This window comes from Prunus dulcis, chromosome 2 (assembly GCF_902201215.1).
Source record: "Prunus dulcis chromosome 2, ALMONDv2, whole genome shotgun sequence".
Classification (NCBI taxonomy): Eukaryota; Viridiplantae; Streptophyta; class Magnoliopsida; order Rosales; family Rosaceae; genus Prunus; species Prunus dulcis.
This window is the reverse complement of record NC_047651.1, coordinates 11,688,805-11,708,766: the sequence shown is the minus strand read 5'-3', so window position 1 is coordinate 11,708,766 and position 19,962 is coordinate 11,688,805. Positions and strand designations below refer to the sequence as shown.

At 34.9% G+C, this 19,962-nt stretch overlaps 3 protein-coding genes across 25 annotated transcripts; all 3 read left to right on the top strand.

The window, feature by feature from the left end:
• Positions 1–345: 345 nt before the first annotated feature.
• Positions 346–1,583, top strand: LOC117618132 (zinc finger MYM-type protein 5-like). Its single transcript, XM_034347748.1, has 2 exons — positions 346–893; positions 1,490–1,583. Exons 1-2 carry the CDS (start codon positions 346–348, stop codon positions 1,581–1,583), a joined length of 642 nt encoding a protein of 213 aa, XP_034203639.1.
• Positions 1,584–2,904: 1,321 nt separating this feature from the next.
• On the top strand, positions 2,905–6,718 carry LOC117619423 (non-specific phospholipase C3-like). Its single transcript, XM_034349375.1, has 4 exons — positions 2,905–3,579; positions 5,471–5,880; positions 6,060–6,230; positions 6,368–6,718. Exons 1-4 carry the CDS (start codon positions 2,951–2,953, stop codon positions 6,700–6,702), a joined length of 1,545 nt encoding a protein of 514 aa, XP_034205266.1. The 5' UTR covers positions 2,905–2,950; the 3' UTR covers positions 6,703–6,718.
• Positions 6,719–8,374: 1,656 nt separating this feature from the next.
• On the top strand, positions 8,375–13,092 carry LOC117620141. 23 transcript variants are annotated; one of them, XR_004584685.1, is made up of 8 exons: positions 8,375–8,605; positions 8,707–8,783; positions 9,615–9,688; positions 10,440–10,537; positions 10,989–11,036; positions 12,084–12,140; positions 12,360–12,459; positions 12,747–13,092. XR_004584685.1 is itself a non-coding variant. In XM_034350263.1 (5 exons), exons 1-5 carry the CDS (start codon positions 8,424–8,426, stop codon positions 12,988–12,990), a joined length of 549 nt encoding a protein of 182 aa, XP_034206154.1. In that variant the 5' UTR covers positions 8,375–8,423; the 3' UTR covers positions 12,991–13,092. The 23 variants fall into 23 exon arrangements, 7 of the variants coding, with proteins under 7 accessions (XP_034206154.1, XP_034206159.1, XP_034206158.1 ...); XR_004584687.1 differs by lacking the exon at positions 10,989–11,036; XR_004584682.1 differs by having other exon boundaries at positions 10,994–11,036; positions 12,084–12,459.
• Positions 13,093–19,962: the final 6,870 nt, after the last annotated feature.

Here is a 19,962-nt window from a genome sequence, read left to right as displayed (position 1 = left end):
AAAGGGCCGAGTTCGTCAATTTCTCTTTGGTTCTTTTTTCAATCCTTTGACAATTTTTGTTATTCTTTCAATTTCAGGAATTTGAACACCAAAAAAAGAAAACCCTAATTCCTGAATTCATAAAGACCACTCAAAATCGAATAGTCATATTCAAATCTCAATTCAAATTCAGGTATGTATCTAAATTTCAATCTATTCTATATATTACATGACTTATTTTATTAAATTATTATCATGTTGATGATTGGTTGTATGAGAATATAGTTTGTAGAAATATTTATCTATTTCTTGCTGGGGTTTTCTTCCAGGTTATAGGGTTTTGGAATTTTTCTTTATAATCTAAACATGCCACCTACTAGAAAATACGTTTCTGGATATACAAAACGTCTTAGAAAAAGAAAAATCGAGGAATTGACTCAATCTCAAAGAGGAGCTCTTGATAGATTCATTGTTAGAGAATCACATGCTACAATTGATGAAAGTATTTTCAATGAACAAGAACAAGATGATGTTGAGGAATTGCAAGATATTGAAAACAATATGGATGAATGTGAGGGTAATGTTGAGCAGAATGAGAATGATGACAATGAAAATGCTGATATTGATGATCATAATGAAGATGTTGAAGATGTAGACATAGAAAATCATAACAATGAGAACATCACTGATTTATTCAATGAAGAACCAAGCCAGTCCATTCCATTGGATATTTATGATCCAAGAAATTGGGATAATATTGATCCCAAATTCCGTGACCTATTAGTGGAAAAAGGTCCTATAAGAGATCTATTAATAGGAAAAGGTCCTAAAGATCATTTACATAGGCGTTTCTCTTCAACATTTTACACTCGTTATTTGCCAAATGGAGAGCAACATGATAGAGATTGGCTAATGTATTCAAAGGATCTCAACAAAGTATTTTGTTTTTGTTGTAAGTTATTTAAAAAAGGGCCACAAAAAAGTCAGTTAGCAAATGAGGGATTTAAAGATTGGATACATCTTAGTGGCAGACTTAAAGAGCATGAGACAAGTATTGAACATATCAATCATATGAGCACTTGGATTGATTTTCGTATTAGATTGCAGAAAAATAAAACAATTGATGGAGTTGTTCAAAAGTTTAGAATTGATTATTTCTTGTATTTAGTGGATCAAGCTATTGGTTCTTTACGAAGAAGGTTTCAACAATATCAAGAGTATGAGAATATTTTTGGGTTTTTGTTTACTTCAAAGAAGTTAAATTCATTGGATGATTGCGATTTGAAGAATAGTTGTAGTCATCTGGAAAGCATTTTGAAAAATGACAAGTTTTTTGACGTCGATGGGGAGGATTTATTTGTTGAGTTGAAAGTTTTACGGGAGCTTTTACCAAAAGAAAATACCACAGCTATTGCAATATTAAATTTCTTGAAAAGATTAAATTGTTTTCCAAATGCATTCATTGCATATAGAATCCTATTGACTATTCCTGTTACTGTTGCATCTGCAGAAAGAAGTTTTTCAAAATTAAAATTGTTAAAATCATACTTGCGATCAACTATGTCGCAAGAAAGATTAAATGGACTAGCTTTGATTTCAATTGAAAGTGAACTTCTTGAAAAACTTGATTATGAACATTTGATTGATGATTTCTCTTCTAAAAATTCAAGAAGATCAATTTTCAGACATTAGTATTGTACTAGCTGTGTTTTTTTTTTTCTTCTGGGGTAAAAGCTCTCGTAATAATTTTAATTCTTCAAATAAGACAGCAAATACAATGTGAATGATTTTTGGATAATCAGGTATGTTTTTGTTGTTGCTTTTGTGTTTAATGCAATATAATCTAATTTGTTAATGACATTTGTGTGCAACTACTCTTTAATTTGTGATTGCCAAATTTTTTTTTTTCTATTAAACACAGATTGCTTATGGAGGCAGCAAGAGACTTTATAGGGGCACAAGGAGCTTATTTTTGTACAAAACATTTAACTTTATCAAATGGAAACATTTAAATTTTTATGAATTTAATTTATGATTGTCATTGCATATTTATTGATGGTGAATTTTAGTTATAAAAAAAATTGTTTATGACATTAAGTTATGGCAAATTTTTATAGTATTTTCGTATTAGATTATGCGAGACCCCAATTTAAGTTTCACACAGGGCCCTCAAAATCTCAGGGACGACCCTGCTAATGCGTGATAAGATATTTCACATCTTTTGTCGCCCTTAATCAAGGGCAATTTGATCCTTGTGGTCGCCCTTTAATCTATGTGGCGTCTTACCATTAACGTGAGATTATTTTCTCCCGCACAAACCATTACCAATATTGAACCTTCACCATTCTTTATTCTACTACAAGAGGCCCTTCTGAAAACTATTCTTATGCCTTGAAACCAAATGTAATGGCACCTTTGTGAACTAGCACAATCATTTTAGAAGAACAACGAAAATTTACACTACCGCTTAAATGCACATGGAAATTGGGCACAAGAGATTTCAACTCATTTTCGGAGAGGGGCAACAAGTGTTTTGGGTGGGAGAGAAGGTTATTTATTTATTACATATTATGTTTTATATTGAAATTACATTCTCAAAATTTATTAATCTTTTAAACAATTTATTTTTTTAATCTATGCGACACACATTTGTCATCCACATAACTAAAAAGAAGTATCCCATAATTCTCCAATAAATATTGAGAGCATGGTATAATTGTGTTACATGAGGTAAATCAAATAATAGTAAACTGTAATTAGCCCCTAAAATGAATCACGTGTTTTTTTTCTTCTCCAATATCATCTCTCTCTCTCTCTCTCTCTCTCTCTCTCTCTCTCTCTCTCTATATATATATATATACCCATTATCAAAACATCCAAAACGTAAGCTGAACAACATTTACACAATACTCATATTCCGACACCACCAAAACACCATTAATTGCCGCTGCCGCCGCCGCCACCACCAACAATGGTTACAGAGTCAAGCAGCAGCAGCAGCCCCATCAAAACGGTGGTCGTTTTGGTCCAAGAGAACCGCTCCTTCGACCACATGCTAGGGTGGATGAAGTCCCTAAACCCAGAGATCAACGGCGTCACCGGATCCGAATCCAACCCCATTTCCACCTCCGACCCGAACTCCGCCCTAGTCTTCTTCGGCGACAACTCCGCCTACGTGGACCCGGACCCAGGCCACTCCATCCAAGCCGTCTACGAGCAAGTCTTCGGCCAGCCATGGACGGAGGCCTCCGCCACCAAAACCCTTGCTCCCACAATGAAGGGTTTCGCCCAAAACGCAGAGAAGACACAGACTGGTCTTGCCGAGACGGTCATGAACGGTTTCAGCCCCGAAAACGTCGCCGTTCACAGGGAGCTGGTGAAGGAGTTTGCGGTGTGTGACCAATGGTTTGCTTCGGTTCCTGCTGCGACGCAGCCGAACCGGCAGTACATCCACTCTGCGACGTCGCATGGGCTGACGGGGAATGATACTAAGACGCTGGTCGAAGGGTTGCCTCAGAAGACTATATTTCAGTCGTTGGATGAAGAAGACTTTTCTTTCGGGATTTACTTTCAGACCTTCCCTTCCACTCTTCTGTACAGGTAAACAAAAATTCAAATAATTCTGTTTCAACAAGTTTCAGCATTTGTAACTTCCTCTTCTTTTTTTTTCTTCTCTCTAAAAATATTGATTAATTTTTATACCAACAAAAATATAAATATTTGATGAACAGAGAGATACAAGTGAATTTTGAGTGATAATTTTTTGAAAACTTGAAATTTATAACAAGCGATTTTAAAATTAATATATTAGAAACTTTTAGGTTCTTTTTTGTTTTGTTTTTGTTTTTGTTTTTTTGGTTCTTCAGACTTGAATTTAGATATATAGCTTACGTAATTCCATAATCTATATATATAGAGCAAAAGACAAAAAATGGTAAAACATTCAAAATACTAGAAAATGCCTTTGATTAATGCAAACATTAAGAATTGAAATTATTAATTAAATGAGGATAATGCGGTAAATTCACACTTTTTCGTATAAAAAAACTTAAAATTAAAACAAAAATCAGATAATAGATCCTATTTTTATGGAACACAATTATCCATTATTTTTTTAATTCAAAAATAAATTATTTATAAAAAAAAAAAAAACAAAAAAAGCCTCTCACAACACGAGCGGAAGCGCATACAAAGAGGCTAGTTTCTAATTAAATATTTAAATGCAAGTTTTTAAAGTAATAACTTCTTTATCATGCTAACAGAAACACATAATAAAATATTGTCTTTTTATTTCCTTGTTTTTGGTGCTTAATTTCTTCTCTAAAAAAATGAATTCAATTGGCCATAGACAATGCGAACTAAAAATAAAAATATCAGTTCAAGTCAACAAGTTCTATCTAGCACAGTAGAAGGGCATTCACTTTCATATAAGATATTTTAGATTCGAATTACATAGTATCCGTGAGAAAAAAATTCAGTACAAAATCTCTATTTCGAAAGGCTGTGTTGCATAATTCCTAAAACGCCAGGTTGGAATTTTGGAGACTGCCAGTTGAATCCTGCTAAGACTTCACCTAACTTTAAATGGTTAAACAAACGAGAGAAGTATTATACAAAAGAAATCAAAGAGAAAATGAACTGCTCGACCTCCGTCCTTAAATTAATGGTATGTGGATATTGGGTCAACTTTCTTTAGCTTCAGCATGATTGATTATATATAATATTAATATATATATATATATATATATATATATATATATATGAAAGAACATGCATGCCATGTGAAAATCCACCTAATTGATTCCATTTGCCATTCAAATCCAAAGTTGTCCCCTTATTACATAACTATTGCTTTTTCTCTTCTCTTCCTACCCATTTAATTTATCAAGTCATTAGCATGAAACCCATCATTACTTCAAAGTTATTTTAAAACACATGTTACTTTTTCTTTTGCCATTATTTAAATAGACCAATTGCGCTATTAAAAAAAAACAAAAGAAAAAATTGAAACGTCCAATCTTGCAATTGGATGGCCAGTTGTTATATATATATATATATTATATGTCACATGGATTATTAATATTAATATAATTAATGTTTTTAGACTAGATATTTGTGTTGGAGTGTGAATCCCATATTTAATAGTTAAAATGACTAATGTCTTTCTATTCATTGCTAATTGATTTTAAGTTGGATGCTTGAGAATAATTTGAAAATATTTCGATACATAAAAGATGAGAGGGAAAAGAAATCATGATAACACATAAAAAAGGACAATCGTTGTAGGTTATAATTTTAATTTTACAAAAGCAACTATATATTGTCTTTCCTCACATGTATCACCTCTTGTTTTCTTAAACCTTCTATTATCTTATTCCTTCTCTATCTTTTGTGGGCAAACCATTTATGGTAGAAATTCATTTATTTATTCTAATTAACGAAGAAGTAAAAAGCGCTCATGTTTCGTTTTGAATTTTAATTTACATGGTAGGAACCTAAGAAAATTGAAGTACATTAAGAATTTCCATCAGTTTGATCTGCAATTCAAGAAGCACTGCGAGGAGGGGAAGTTACCAAACTATGTGGTGGTGGAGCAAAGGTTCTTTGATGTGTTATCATTTCCTGCAAATGATGATCACCCGTCCCACGACGTCTCTGAAGGCCAGAAGTTTATAAAAGAAGTGTATGAAGCACTAAGAGCAAGTCCCCAATGGAATGAAATGTTGTTTGTAATAATATATGACGAGCATGGCGGTTTCTATGATCATGTTCCAACACCTGTGACGGATGTTCCTAGTCCAGATGATATTGCAGGTCCCGAGCCATACAACTTCAAATTCGATCGTCTTGGTGTTCGGGTTCCAGCCATCTTAATCTCTCCATGGATTGAACGTGGAACAGGTAACTCAAACAACAAAACTATTTGTATCGTATTTACTAATTATAAAAGTATCACTTAAGGGTAACCCCTTGCATAAATTTCCCATACATGGATGGAGAAAAAAAAGAAGTAGTCATTTCAAGTCAGACATAAAAAATTACTGGGTTGCTAATTAATTTTTTTTATAACAAAAATGCAGTGTTGCATGGCCCTTCAGGGCCGTATCCCTCATCAGAATTCGAGCACTCCTCAATCCCAGCAACTGTGAAGAAGATTTTCAACCTAAAAGAGTTTCTTACAAAGCGTGATGCTTGGGCGGGAACCTTTGAGGGTGTCCTAAGTAGATCAACCCCACGAACTGACTGTCCAGGTGAACCTAAATTTAAAGATTTTTGGTTTTCATACATAAGTATCGATCTTTTTTATGCCTACAAATTTGTGGTGTTGTTGAATCACCTTATGAGAGTTTTTGAGTGTTTCATTGTTTGACTTCTCTGCCTTTCGCAGTGACTTTGCCCGAACCTGTGAAACTACGAGAGACTACATCCAAAGACGGGCCCAAAATGAGTGATTTTCAAGAAGAAGTAGTGCAATTGGCAGCGGCCATAAATGGGGACCATAGAAAGGATATTTATCCCAACAAACTGGTGGAGAAGATGTCTGTTTCCAAGGCTGTCAGTTATGTGGAAGCATCGTTTAAGAAATTTTCAGATGAATGTGAGAAAGCCAGGGAAAGTGGAGCAGACGAATCTGAGATTGTGGTCTGTGCAACCTCACTTGAATCGCCATCTCCCAAGTCGTTTGCTAAAAAGATGTTTTCTTGCTTGGTTTGTGATCACTGATGATGACTCAAATTTTCATTTTCATTTTTTGTTTTTTGAATTGATTCCTAAGATTTGGTTTGTGATCACTAAATACTTTATTTGCATTTCTTGTAATAATTAATTAATTTTTTATAAAATTTTTTGTGTTTTTTTTTCTTTTCTTTTTCTGTTGGTTCACTTTTCTTTCTTTCGAATGTAACCATAGTCTCAACTATAAGGAGATAGGCTTTTCACATATACACTACCAAAGTGTCATATGATTACAGACCTAAAACCACTAGTATGCATAGCAATACTGTTTCCCACTAAATTCATCAAAACAAAAATTGTGAAAGAGTTTTTTCAATAAAGAACACAACAATAACAAAGAGCAAATATATTCTTCCAACCGCACAAGTAACTTATCCCTGCTGTCAATAAAGAATTCTCTAGTACAACAGTCTCATTATTCAAGTTTCTAGAGGTTAAAAACAAAGTCGTAAGTTTCTATAGCTCAAGTGATCGAGCTCTTTCACTTCTATCAAGGTCTTAAATATCGATAGTTTTGGAAATATCAGTGGTTCAAAAACACGGAAATATCGATGGAAATATCGGGAAAATATTGATATCGATAAAAATTGGATAAAAACTACGGAAATTATGATAAAAACATGAAATTTTTTAATGAAACTTTAGAAGAAGTTTATTTAGTCAATCATCTATTATTTTGACACAAAATATTGGAAGGAAATGCATTGCATAGTGGGTTTGTGTGATTTAAGTTGATTATATTGCGACATGACAAACTCTGTGACTTAGAAAATATGAAGTAATTAATGAAAGAGAATTAAACACCCCTTAGTAATTTATTTATCATTTTTTAGAACAATATTTTACACTTTATAAATTGCATGATAAGATACATGAGTAACCTTATTTCACGTTATTAACTGGACATGGTACACGTTTTATATATATTAATTTATCAAAAATTGAAAAATAATTAAAGATGTAAACCAACTTGATTTGTCATGAAAATTAGGCACTTTACCATGCTTAAAAAATAATAGTGAAGATTGAAATTAACTAAGAACATAAATAAATTTATCCAATGAAGAATTAAATAGGAAATAAAGAAAATGATTATAGAAATTTAAGTAATTAAGCAACAATTTATTTCACGTTATTCATTGGACATGCACTACAAGAAAAAACCTTTTCAGCGACAAAATTTTTAGCGACCAACCCAAATTTGGTCGCTCAATAAGGAAATTAGCAACAAACCTTTAGCAATTTGTCGCCAAAGGTTTCGTGGTATTAAGGCATCATCTAAGACATGAACAAAATGAATTGCTACCGAATTCTCAGGAAGGGCGACGAAATTTTTTCGTGGCTATGGTTGCAAGTGGCGACCAAAAATAATTTTGGTCGCCATTCATTGAATAGATTGCGAGCGAAATTGAAAAAATTCTAGGCGACGAAAAAGTTGTGTAGCCAGCGTCGTCGCAAAGCAAAAATGCGCGCTAATAATTTCGGGGTATTTGGCGACTATTGGTTTTGGTCGCAAATTATTGTGTGCTAAGAATTAAACCCATCAAAATGACGTCGTTTTGCATATGTTGGCATTTTGGCGACCAAATTATTTTGGGGCTAATTTGAGACTATAAAAATAAAAATTCCCCTTCACCAACACGCGTGTTATTTCCCTCATCCAGTTTGCATACCCACTCCCTTCATCTCGCATGCCCTAACCTGCTCTGATGCTGACAAAGCAATCTGCCACCGACGTCGGCCAAGCAGTCGTATGGACATACCTACTCTCATCCCCCAAGATTTCTGATGGCCTGAGTTATTTTCCATTGTCTCTGCCCCAGACCGTCTACCCTTCAGTTCTCCAGAATTTTCAGAATCTCTTTAGCCACAACCAAGCAGTGATTCAAAGGTATTTTCTCCTTTTGTTTATTCAACAATTGTTCTATAGTTATTTGATTTTGATTATTTCAAAATAAAATCTGTTTTTTTTTTTTTGGTCTTAATAATAAGGTCATTGCAACCCCCCAAACATTGAATTGACGAAGTCCTCCACTCACAACTTCCTTCATATGGTGCCTTTCTGTTAGGTATGAAGACCATTTGCTCTGTAGGATGTGCGTTTTAAGTTTTGGAGGAACATGGAAATATTTATTTGTCATCTAGATTTATTGAAAACTACTTCATACCATGTGGATTGGTTCTTAATGATAATGTTGCATGAAAGAAGGTTAAACAATTAAGGAACGAACAATTAAGGACTGACAAGTAACAAACTCGTACATGAGTGTTCTCCCAAGTATAGTAGACTTTTGAATTATTTAGAATCAGTTACGAGCCTTTGTGTAAGTGTCTTAATTTATTAGATGAGTTTGTAGTCAAATCTAATTGGATTTGCATATAATTGAAGTACAAAATTGGAAGTTGGAAGTAGGTCATGTGGGTGTGTATTCGTTTCAAGGTTTCTTTGCTTTTGTCTGTGAGATTATGCTTTATTTTAGTTATTCTTACTGGTTCTTTTTTTTTTTTTTTTTTGGGACAAAGGAGCTTATGCTTTTATTGTTTGGGAGAATTTAACTAGGAAAAATAATATTGTTGTTTTTGGATTATTAGTGAAACTTAAAGGGCGAAGTCATAGACTATTTTGAGTTTGAAGACTAATTTGGTCTCAAGCTCTCCCAAAATATCGTGTCTAACAAATTTTGTTATTTTTTGCAGTAGCCTATTTGAAACACTTTCTTTGATGAATAATTCATCTATCTCAAGCACCTGTGTGATGAGAGTCGCTGTCATAAAAGTTGAATGCTTCAATTTTTTTCTTGTCTTTTTTGTTTTGTTTCAGGGAATGATATATTAGTATGTTGCTCTGTTTGAGGCTTTGAGCCTTCTCTCTCTGTTTTTTGTGCTTTGTACATGTGCAGGATGATACTTAAGAGGGCTGTTAGCTTAAGCAATAATAATAGGCCACATCTCAGCATGTGTCTCATTCTCTAAGGTGGTTATTTCTTTCACCCATGTAATCAGATCTTCAGAGCCTGTTTTCTCAATTTTCTTTTCGTCGTTCCTAGGCAATTCATACACTTTACGGGTCTGGCTTTCAATCCTCCCTATTGTCTTCAGTTGTTCTCTAGCTGCAATTGATGGGGTGTCATTCAATTTCCAAGGCCTGTGGGGTGCTTTGATTAGCAATCTTGGGTGTGTGTTGAGGAATATTTACTCAAAATGCAGTTTTCAGAACTTCAAGGAAGTAGATGGGTTGAATTTGTATTGTTGGATCACTATACTTTCACTCCTCTATCTATTTCCTGTAGCTATTTGTGTAGGGTCTCAATGGGTTCAAGGGTATCACAGAGCTATTGCAACTATAGGAAAACCATCCACATTTTTGTTGAAGTGGCTTTTTGCTTAGCAATGGTAGAAGACTAAATGCCTAGTATGTGCTTAAGCAAACTTTGTCTTGGGCCTGAAAATATGATAAAGAATTATCTTCTAGACTTCTAGTTTTTCACTAGGATCATCCTCTCTTAGCTAGTGCTTTCACTTTTAAAGAATTTTTCATGTTATTTTATTTCAATTCAATCCTTTTTTTGTACATTTAGATCTCTTTTTTTTCTATTTGCATTGAAAATGTTAAAACTAATACTTGTTTATGGTTAATTGATATTAGTTCATGTTTGATTGGAAACTTATTCTAAGTATTACATAGGAAGAAGAATATAACAATTCTTGTAATGTAATCAAAACAGAAACGCTGCAAGGCCAATGCTTTGAACATAAAAAAGAAAGAGTTTGAGCATATAGGGGGTCACGTCCTTTCCTCAAACACATGGAAGCTGCTAAACAGGTTTATAATTTTATGTCACTTTCAATCCTTTTTTTAGTTATTATATTGTAATAATTTCACAAGCCCTGATTTAGTGCTAACTATGTACCTGGTTTTAGCATCATATGAAGGCCTTATCCATTTCAGAAACTGAAATGCTTGTATATCTTGACAATGGTTTTTTATACTGAAAACTCAGTTTTATTTTTTTTATTTATACTGAAAGGCATTAATTTTTCTTTGAATTGGTTGGGTACGTAGATGTGGAATGGAATCACGTTTTGACAACCTCTCTCTCGCTCCTCTCTTTGATTGTGTAGTAGCGTTTTCCTCTGTTTTCCCTTTCTTTAATTGGTTGTGCTTTGTAATTCAATATTGCACTGTGGTCTTGTACATTTTGTCAATGACATATCAAATTGTCCATTTTTTTTATAGACACTTTTTGTATTTCTTTTAGAGTTGTGTTGTTCAGTGCAGGAGAAGCTGCGTAATTGTTGAAGCTGCCATTGTGGTTTTTGTGGTAAAAATTTCATAGTTGGTTATTCAATTTAAGCTCTGCCTTTATTTTTTTAAATTGTAGTTGGTCAATTCAGATTAATACTTTTTCAATATTAAATAGCAACATTTGTATGATTTAGTGTTTTGATGTTTAAAGCTGATAAGTGGTGTATTTTTAAAGATTTGGGTTGGTTGATGAAATCTGAGGTTATGCAGAAATCTGTGATCTTGTGTTATGTTCTGGACCAGAAGACCTAGTTCGAATTTATATTTTGATCTATGTTTTTTATAATTAGATATTTCAATGAGCATTTCAAAACTGGTTTCATACAAATTGGAGTTAAATTGGATTTTTGGCAAAATTTTAAAGTAGTTGTTATGTTGCAGGAAGCAGAAAACTCTGCAGCCCAGTCTGTTTTGGATTTTGTTTTGACATGCTTCCTTAACTTCGAATGCCATGAAATTTTGATGTGATGAAGTTTTATGTGTCTAGTTTTGATCTGGAAAGTTTCGCACTATTTCGACTCAAACTGATTTTTTAGTGAATTTCCCAAATTGAAGTGTTCCTGCCCAAATTGTTTAACAAATACGTATCCTGTCATCTATGATTTACTGCAAACTACTTCATACCCTTTTTGTTGAATTGTCTTTTTTCTTATCAATGTTTGAAGACGAAATTGAAGTGCCTAGAAAATGAGGAATGTTGGGCTATGTGCTTAAGCAAACTCTGTGTCTTGGGCTTGAAAATATGTTAAAGACTTCTAGTTTTTCACTAGGATCATCCTCTGTTAGCTTGTGTTTTCACTTTTAAAGAATTTTTCATGTTATTTTATCTGAATTCAATCTTCTTTTTCTACATTTAGATATCTTTTTATTTCAATTCTTCATTGTCTTCTAGTGGAAATTGAAAAAGTTGTCGTTCAGTGTTTCTATTTGCGTTGAAAACATTAAAACCAATGAGTGATTGCCTTATTTGGGTTTGTGGTTCTCTTTATCTTATAATGTGTTTAGAACAATGTCATTTAGGAGTCTAATTTTACTGAGGTAATATCCTGTTTTTGCATGTCAGATTATTTGAGGAGGTGGAAGGATTTGGTTTGTGGTTTTGGACAGAGGACCATTTGAGGTAAGAACCTCTTCTTCTCATTACACTCAGTTCTATTTGTTTTCTTATTAACAGATATGGTAGTTGTCAATGTCATTGTGGTGTTGTTTGTTTAAAGGTATTAAAATGACATACGTGTTTTGTATTATGTTGAGAAGTTATGCAACCCTTGTTGGTTAAGGTGTGGATTATACTTTGGATTTTATGATTTATGTTTTCTAATGGGTTTGTGCTATGCAGGATATTAGTCTTTACATTGGTTTCTCGGAATTGTTTTCCTTCATTTGTGGTTTCTCGGAATTGTTTTCCTTCATTTGTGGTATTTGTTATTATCACAAAGGTATGCTTTAGACAATTGATATTGAGAGGTATGAAAAATGAATTCAAATTTTATTAAGTTTGTTCAAATAACTTTCTTAAATATTGATGACTAGTGATCATTTTTCTTATGTAGATCCAAACTCTTTTTAATGGCTTATTTAGTTAAGATTCTGAATTTCAGCTTTTGGGCAAGATTTCTTGTAATTGTGTTGTCGAAAATTGTTTGTATATTTATATATTTAAATTTTCTTGGTTTTGGCATCTTCTTGACCATTGGCATTTCCTTGTTTTGTTTCTTTTGTAAAGGAAGATGATTGATGAGTTTGAGAAGATCAAGCAACAATTAGCAGTGTTTGGGAATTCCATGATATTAGACTACAGTCCCTATCCCACAGGTGTTAAAGATCATGACTACAAAACTTGGAATTACATAAGGCAACTACATGCATTTTTTTTTAGTCGAAACCTAGTCTTAGAGTGGGGAAATAATTATACAGAACTTGGGTTTACCAAGGGCAAGAATATATGGAGCTTGGCCTCCAGTCTTTGAGACTCTTCACTCGTTTATATCTACTATTTTTGGATATGTTATGTGTACTTGACTAACTAGTATGCTCGTGTAATTTTTAATGAGAAACTTTTATTCATGTCATTTTCTATTGATCTATTTACCTAAATTTATTCAAAATTACAATATGTTAATGAACAAAAGGTTAATATTACCACAAAACAGAATATAAATCAAATAATTAAAAACACCCAAAATATACAAATTTTAACGACCAACTAAGTAAGCTTTAGCGACCAAATCAGATAGTCACCAAAACCTATCGGCGACGAACCAATCTATTTGGTCGCCCAATCCATCCTCAGTTCGCGGCAAATTTGGTATTTTCGCGGGAGCCCATCTTTATAGGCGACAAACTGATTAATTAAATGCGACGAAAGAAATTGGTCGCGTAAAGGATTTTAGCGACGAAAATTTATTTTCGTCGCCTTTAGTAGTTTGGTACTTTCAGCCACGAGCCTTAAGCGACCAAGTTGGCAACGAAATCATTTCGTCGCTAAAGAATTTTGGCGACGAAATAACAGCTTTTAGCGACCAAACGTGGTGGTCGCCAAAAGGGGTTTTCCTTGTAGTGATGGTACATGTTCTTATATTTATTATTTATCAAAAATTGAAAAATAATTAAAGATGTAAACCAATTTGATTTTTCATGAAAATTAGGCACTTTACCATGTTTAAGAAATAATAGTGAAGATTGAAAATTAACTAAGAACATAAATAAATTTATCCAAGGAAGAATTAAATAGCAAATAATGAAAATGATTAAAGAGATTTAAGTAATTAAGCAACAATTTGAACGAGAATTTAGTAATGTAAGTACTTATAATGAATAATAAAATAATCAGTAACATTAAATGGATTAAATAGAAAAGAAATAAATTATATAAAGTAATTAAGTCACATTTCCCACTTCCCAAGTACTTTCACGATTCCGTGCCTCCCTCTCCCACTTCCCAAGGTTTTTTTTTTCCCTTTTTTTTGTCTGAACTTCCCAAGGTTGCAGATACATGCAACCTGCCTTCTCTATCTCTTTTGGGAATTCACCCATCTCTCCCTTTTTATTTTATTTATTTATTCATCTTCTTCCACACACACACACACACACACACACACACTATCCCTCCGTCTCTCTCAGTCTCTTTCTCTTCTTCCTCTTCCCTCATCTCTCTCCTCCATCACAATCCAAAATAGTAAAACATAAAGACCCACTCCATACCTTTTTTCCCTATTCTTCCCTTCTCTCTCTCACTCTCCTCTATATGCTTTTTTTCCTTTTCTTTCTACTTCTATCTCTCCGTCTCTTTCCCTGCTTCCTCTTCCCTCTTATCTCTCGCTTCATCACAATCCACTGTTCTTCCTCCCCTCTCCTCTCTCTCCTCTTCTCTTCCTCCATCTCTTTTCCCCTCATTTTCAGAGGCAAAAGGTTTTCCCTATTTGTCTTCGTTTTGTTATGATTTTCCTCCAACCATCACATACGACTATGTCTCGGCGTCGTATCTCCACATGCGTTTTGACGTCGGATCTCCACCACCATCCTTTTTGCAGTTTTTTTATGTTTGGAATAAGTCACAGAGACTCTTTGGGTTCTTTGTGTAGTTTTCACCTCTCCTTGACGGGAGCTTTTCATATCTCTTTTGTAAGAGTTTTATTTGTATTGTTATGGCTTGGTTTTTTCAAGCTTGATATCTTTTTGATTATTTTGAGTTTGCAATTTTAGTTGGGATGTCTATAACAGAGTTTCTTCGATCATGCGTGATCGTATAGTCATATTATTATTTTTATTTCAATAATAATTGAAAACACATTGCTCATCTACTCTTACCTTAAATAAAGACCTACATATCAAAATGCTCAAATGTTTGAACCACATTGAATTAATTAATGTGGGGTTTAACATTGTAATTGAGAACCACAGCCCCGATCTCTTGAACCACAGGGGTTCAAGAGACTGTGGTCACCCACCGTTGGATGTAACATCCAACGGTTCAAAAAAATTTCTTAAAAGGAGTGCAAGAGTGAGTGAACCGTTGAATTTACATCCAACGGTGAGTGACCACAAATCTCTTGGATCCTGTGATCCAAGAGATCAGGACTGTTGAGAACCATATGACTAATGTATATGTGCGTTCAATGAATAATTTACTCAACGAATGACATTATTTACCCACCAAACAAGCCCTTTATCGTTTACTTGGTAAATTATTTCGTTCGCTATGTAATTTACCCAACAAACGAAATAATTTACCTAATGAACGATCACCTTAGTGTTCCTTGTGTAAATTATTATGTTCGCTTGGTAACAAGTCTAAATGCCCATTACCCACCGAACATAAATTTTTACCGAACGAACGTTGAGGGAGTTGTTTGTTGAGTAAATCATGGTGTTTGTTGAGTATTTTACTCAACGAACGACTTTATTTACCCAACGAACGAACCCTTTATTGTTTACTAGGCAAATTATTCCGTTCATTATGTAATTTACCTAACGAACGACATTATTTACCCAATGAACGAGCCCCTTAGCTTTCGTTGTGTAAATTATTTTGTCTGCTTGGTAACGAGTCAAAATTCCTATAACCCATCGAACGTCAATGTTACCTAACGAACGTTGAATGAGACGTTCGTTGAGTAAATCATGGTGTTCATTGAGTAATTTACTCAACGAACAATATTGTTTACCTAAAAAAAGAGCCCTTTTTTGTTTACCAGGTAAATTATTTCGTTCGTTAAGTGATTTATTTTTTGTCAAGGTGTTTGTTAAGTGATTTATCCAACGAACGACATAATTTACCCAATGAACGCTGAGGGCCTCGTTCATTGAGTAAATCATGGCATTCGTTGGGTAATTTGGTCAAGGGACGACATCATTTACTTGACGAACGAGTCGCTTAGCATTTGTTAGGTAGGTTTGTCAGAATAAATTATTCAATAGAACTTTTGTGATTTACTACTAAATGGAACCACAATGAACTAACGGAAAGAAAATTGAACTTTGTTGATTATCACCAATGTTACTATATTTTGTTAATTAACACACAAACAAATCAATAATATCAAACATATTATTGTTGATACAAATATGAATTTAAAAACTTTCAACAAAAAGAATTACTAAGTGGTCGAATGATTGAACCACATTGAATTAATGAAAAATAAAATTGAACCACTACATTTGATAGTGCATATGTGCAACTCTCAGTTTATAATATGCAATTGCATATACCTGTATTCAATTTCATAGTTTCTGGGTGCAATTGTTAGTTTACAATATGCAATTGCATATACCTATATGCAATTTCTTAGCGTCAGTGTGCAATTGTTAGTTTACAATATGCATAAATTGATATTGTTAAATTAGTGTAGTCATGCATGTAGTTGATTGGAAAATCTCATTTATGTAGGTTATGGCTCCCTAAAGTGAATCACCCTGGGGTATTGAAGAAGGGAAAGACCTCCATCAACAAGAATTAATGTACTGAGTACTGAGGAGAGAGCAAGCAACCAAGAAAAGAAGAGATTAGGAAATAAGCATACTGCAACATATATCCATTATATCAATCCCCATTGTGCAAAATAACTTCACAGTTAAGGGTCTGCAGTTATACTTCAATTATACACTACTACGTTTTACTATTTGCGCGACGAATACATTTTCGTCGCGCGAAACGCAATAAAGTGACGAAAAGAAATAATCGTCGCGAAAAAAATTTAGAACTTGCGCGACCAAAGTTTTCGAAGCGCAAAACATATTAGCGCGACATAAAAACAGATTCGTCGCGCAAAGAGAAAAAAAAAAACCTGGGTACTCTCTTGGCGCCAAATACTTGCTCGGCGAGACCACTCGTTGCATAAGAAAACATAGCGCGACGACGAAACACTTCGTCGCGTAAAAGCGAGGTGATTTAGCTGCGAAAACTCTTGCGACAACAGTTTTCGTCGCAAAAGAGAACTTAGCGCGACAAACAAGGTTATCGTCGCGTAAGAAAACGAAGGATTTTTTTAATTTGGTGCCAAAATAATTGAGGGCGATATTTTAGTTTGCACGACGAAACAGGTTTCGTCGCGTAAAAGAGAAGTCGGTACAATCTTGCGCGACGAAAAATATTTGTTACGCGACGGAATTTTGTTTTTGGGCGACGAGGACAAGAATTTGCGCGACAAAATCTTGTGCGACGGAAATATGTTCCGTCGCGCAAAAGTTTTTTTGTCGACAAGTTTTCACGCGACGAAAAAACTCGATTTGTGCGACGGAAAAAAGGTTTTGGGCGACGGTAGTTTGCGCGACGAAACTTGTTCTTCGTCGCGCAAAGTCTTCTTCATCATATCAGAACACTGCCATTGCAGAGGCAGAATGGAAAAAAATTTCCTTTCTGCCTCTCTCTCAACTTCTCTCCCGCTGTCTCTGCTGGAAATTCAGTACGTTCATCGGGTAAGTATTTGTTGTTGTTTCTTTTTAAGTATTAATGTAAATTCGTACTGACGCTATTAATTTTCTTCTCGTTAGGGATATTTGTAATTAGCGATTGGTGGAGAACGATTGAGAAGGTATTTTATTCGTTTTATATATTAAAAATGTTAAAGTTAGTTTGTTATGTGTACTAATTTTTTCTGAAGTTATATTTATATTATGTTGTTAAATTGTGTGTAATGTAGCACAATGTGTTGTGATGTACGAAGTTAATTGAAATTAACTTCGTACTTTTATTTGTATGTTTAGTAACATTTAGTTTCCCGTTCGAGATTAGTTGGATTTCGTGCATGGATGCGTAAAGCATGACTGCGGTCCAATTAATTCTTGAATTGTCCCACTATTTGGACAGTTTGGTAATGCATAGTGTTGTCACGTAATCTACGGCTACAGGATTAGGTTTCGATTGTGGAGATTTCGGTGTCATCTCGGTACGTTCTTCGGGTGGTACGTAGGTATTAATACCTATGCCCACCTCAAGAACTGTATCGAGATGCTGCCGAAATTCATCCATGTCGAAATCTAATCTCATGTAGCCGTAGGTTACGTGATAGAACTATGCATTCCCGAATGGGATAGGGCCCTTACCGGAGGCATAAGGTGACATTATAACTTCGTATGAAGTTGTTGTGATTGTTATGTTGTGATTATGGTTTCAGGAATTATGAGCAGAAGGTGGATACAGAACCCGAATAGATGCTCAGACGAATACTTGGATGGAATCGAGGATTTTATTGAGTTTGCACGTAGACAGAACCCGGGTGCAACTAGAATCCGATGTCCTTGTAGGAGGTGTAATAACACGTTGTGGGAGACAATTGAAAATGTTGGATTTCATTTAGTAAGGAATGGAATGATTGAGACATATAGCATTTGGAACCTTCATGGGGAACAATTAGACCATGCTTCGTCTTCAAATGCCACAAGAATGGACAGTGTTGAACCTATTGTGGATCATAATGATCAAGTCATGGATATTATAGAGGATGTTTTTCCATTTGCATCGACCAACATCAATAACGAAAGGGAAGATGACGTGCCAACACCAATAGACAGCGCGGAGTTTGAACAATATGAAAAACTGTTAAAAAATGCAAACCAAGAGTTATACCCGGGGTGCGAGAGCTTTTTCGTTCTCACGGCCATTGTAGAGCTAATGCACGGAAAAATAAAGTATCGTATGTCGAACCTGTGTTTCGATTATTTTTTGGGGGTTTTCAAGAGAATGCTTCCGACGGACAATTGTTTGCCGAAAGATCATAAACAGGCAAAGAAGGTGTTGAATGGTCTTGGATTGGGTTATGAAAAAATTCATGCCTGCAAAAATAATTGCATGTTATTCTACAAGGAGCACGAAACGTTGGATACATGCCTTATATGCAATGAGTCGAGGTTCAAAATGACATCTCAGAATAGAACGACTAAGATCCCACAAAAAGTGATGCGTTATCTGCCCCTGAAACCTAGGTTGCAGCGATTGTATATGTCGACGCATACTGCAACAGACATGAGATGGCATAAGGAAAAACGGGTAGACGATGATGTAATGCGGCATCCTGCAGATGGGGAGGCATGGAAAGAGTTCGATCGAACGTTCCCCGAGTTTGCTGCTGATCCCCGAAATGTGAGATTAGGACTTGCCACTGACGGATTCAATCCGTATGGGGTTCTAAACCAACACCACAGCACTTGGCCGATTTTCGTATTCCCATATAATTTGCCGCCTTGGAAATGCATGAAAAAAGAATACATGATGATGACTGTTTTGATAACTGAGGATCCTGGGAGGTCAATCGATGTTTACTTAAGGCCGCTGGTTGATGAGCTGAAGGATTTATGGACAAACGGTGTTCGCACGTACGATAAATCAACTGGGAAGATGTTCACTTTGCGGGCAGCAGTTATGTGGACTGTGAATGATTTTCCAGCATATGCAATGGTTTTTGGGTGGAGCACAAAGGGTTATATGGCATGTCCTGTATGCAAGGAAGATGTAACTTCTGGTTGGCACGCGGAAAAAGTTTGTTACCTTGGTCATCGGAGATGGTTGCCATGGGACCACGAGTGGCGGGAAAAAGATAAAGAGTTCGACGGGAACACAGAGCGTCGCCTCAGACCAAGAGAATGGTCCGGTGATGAGATCTTGGAACAGCTTAACCGTTTGGATTTTGCTCCGTTCGGAAAAACAGTTAGTCGGACCAGACCTTCTACACATATGAACTGGACTCACAAGCCTATGTTTTTTGAGCTCCCATATTGGTCGAAACTCAAATTGAGGCACAATCTAGATGTGATGCATGTTGAAAAAAAATGTATTTGACACATTGGTGGGCACGATTCTAGATATCGAGGGCAAGACAAAGGACACAATCAAAGCCCGTCTTGATTTGGAAAGAATGGCATACGAAGGGGTTTATGGATGAACAGGGACAGTGATAAAGCTAGAAGGGATCTTGCATTCTTTTCTATGAAACCGAATGAAAAAA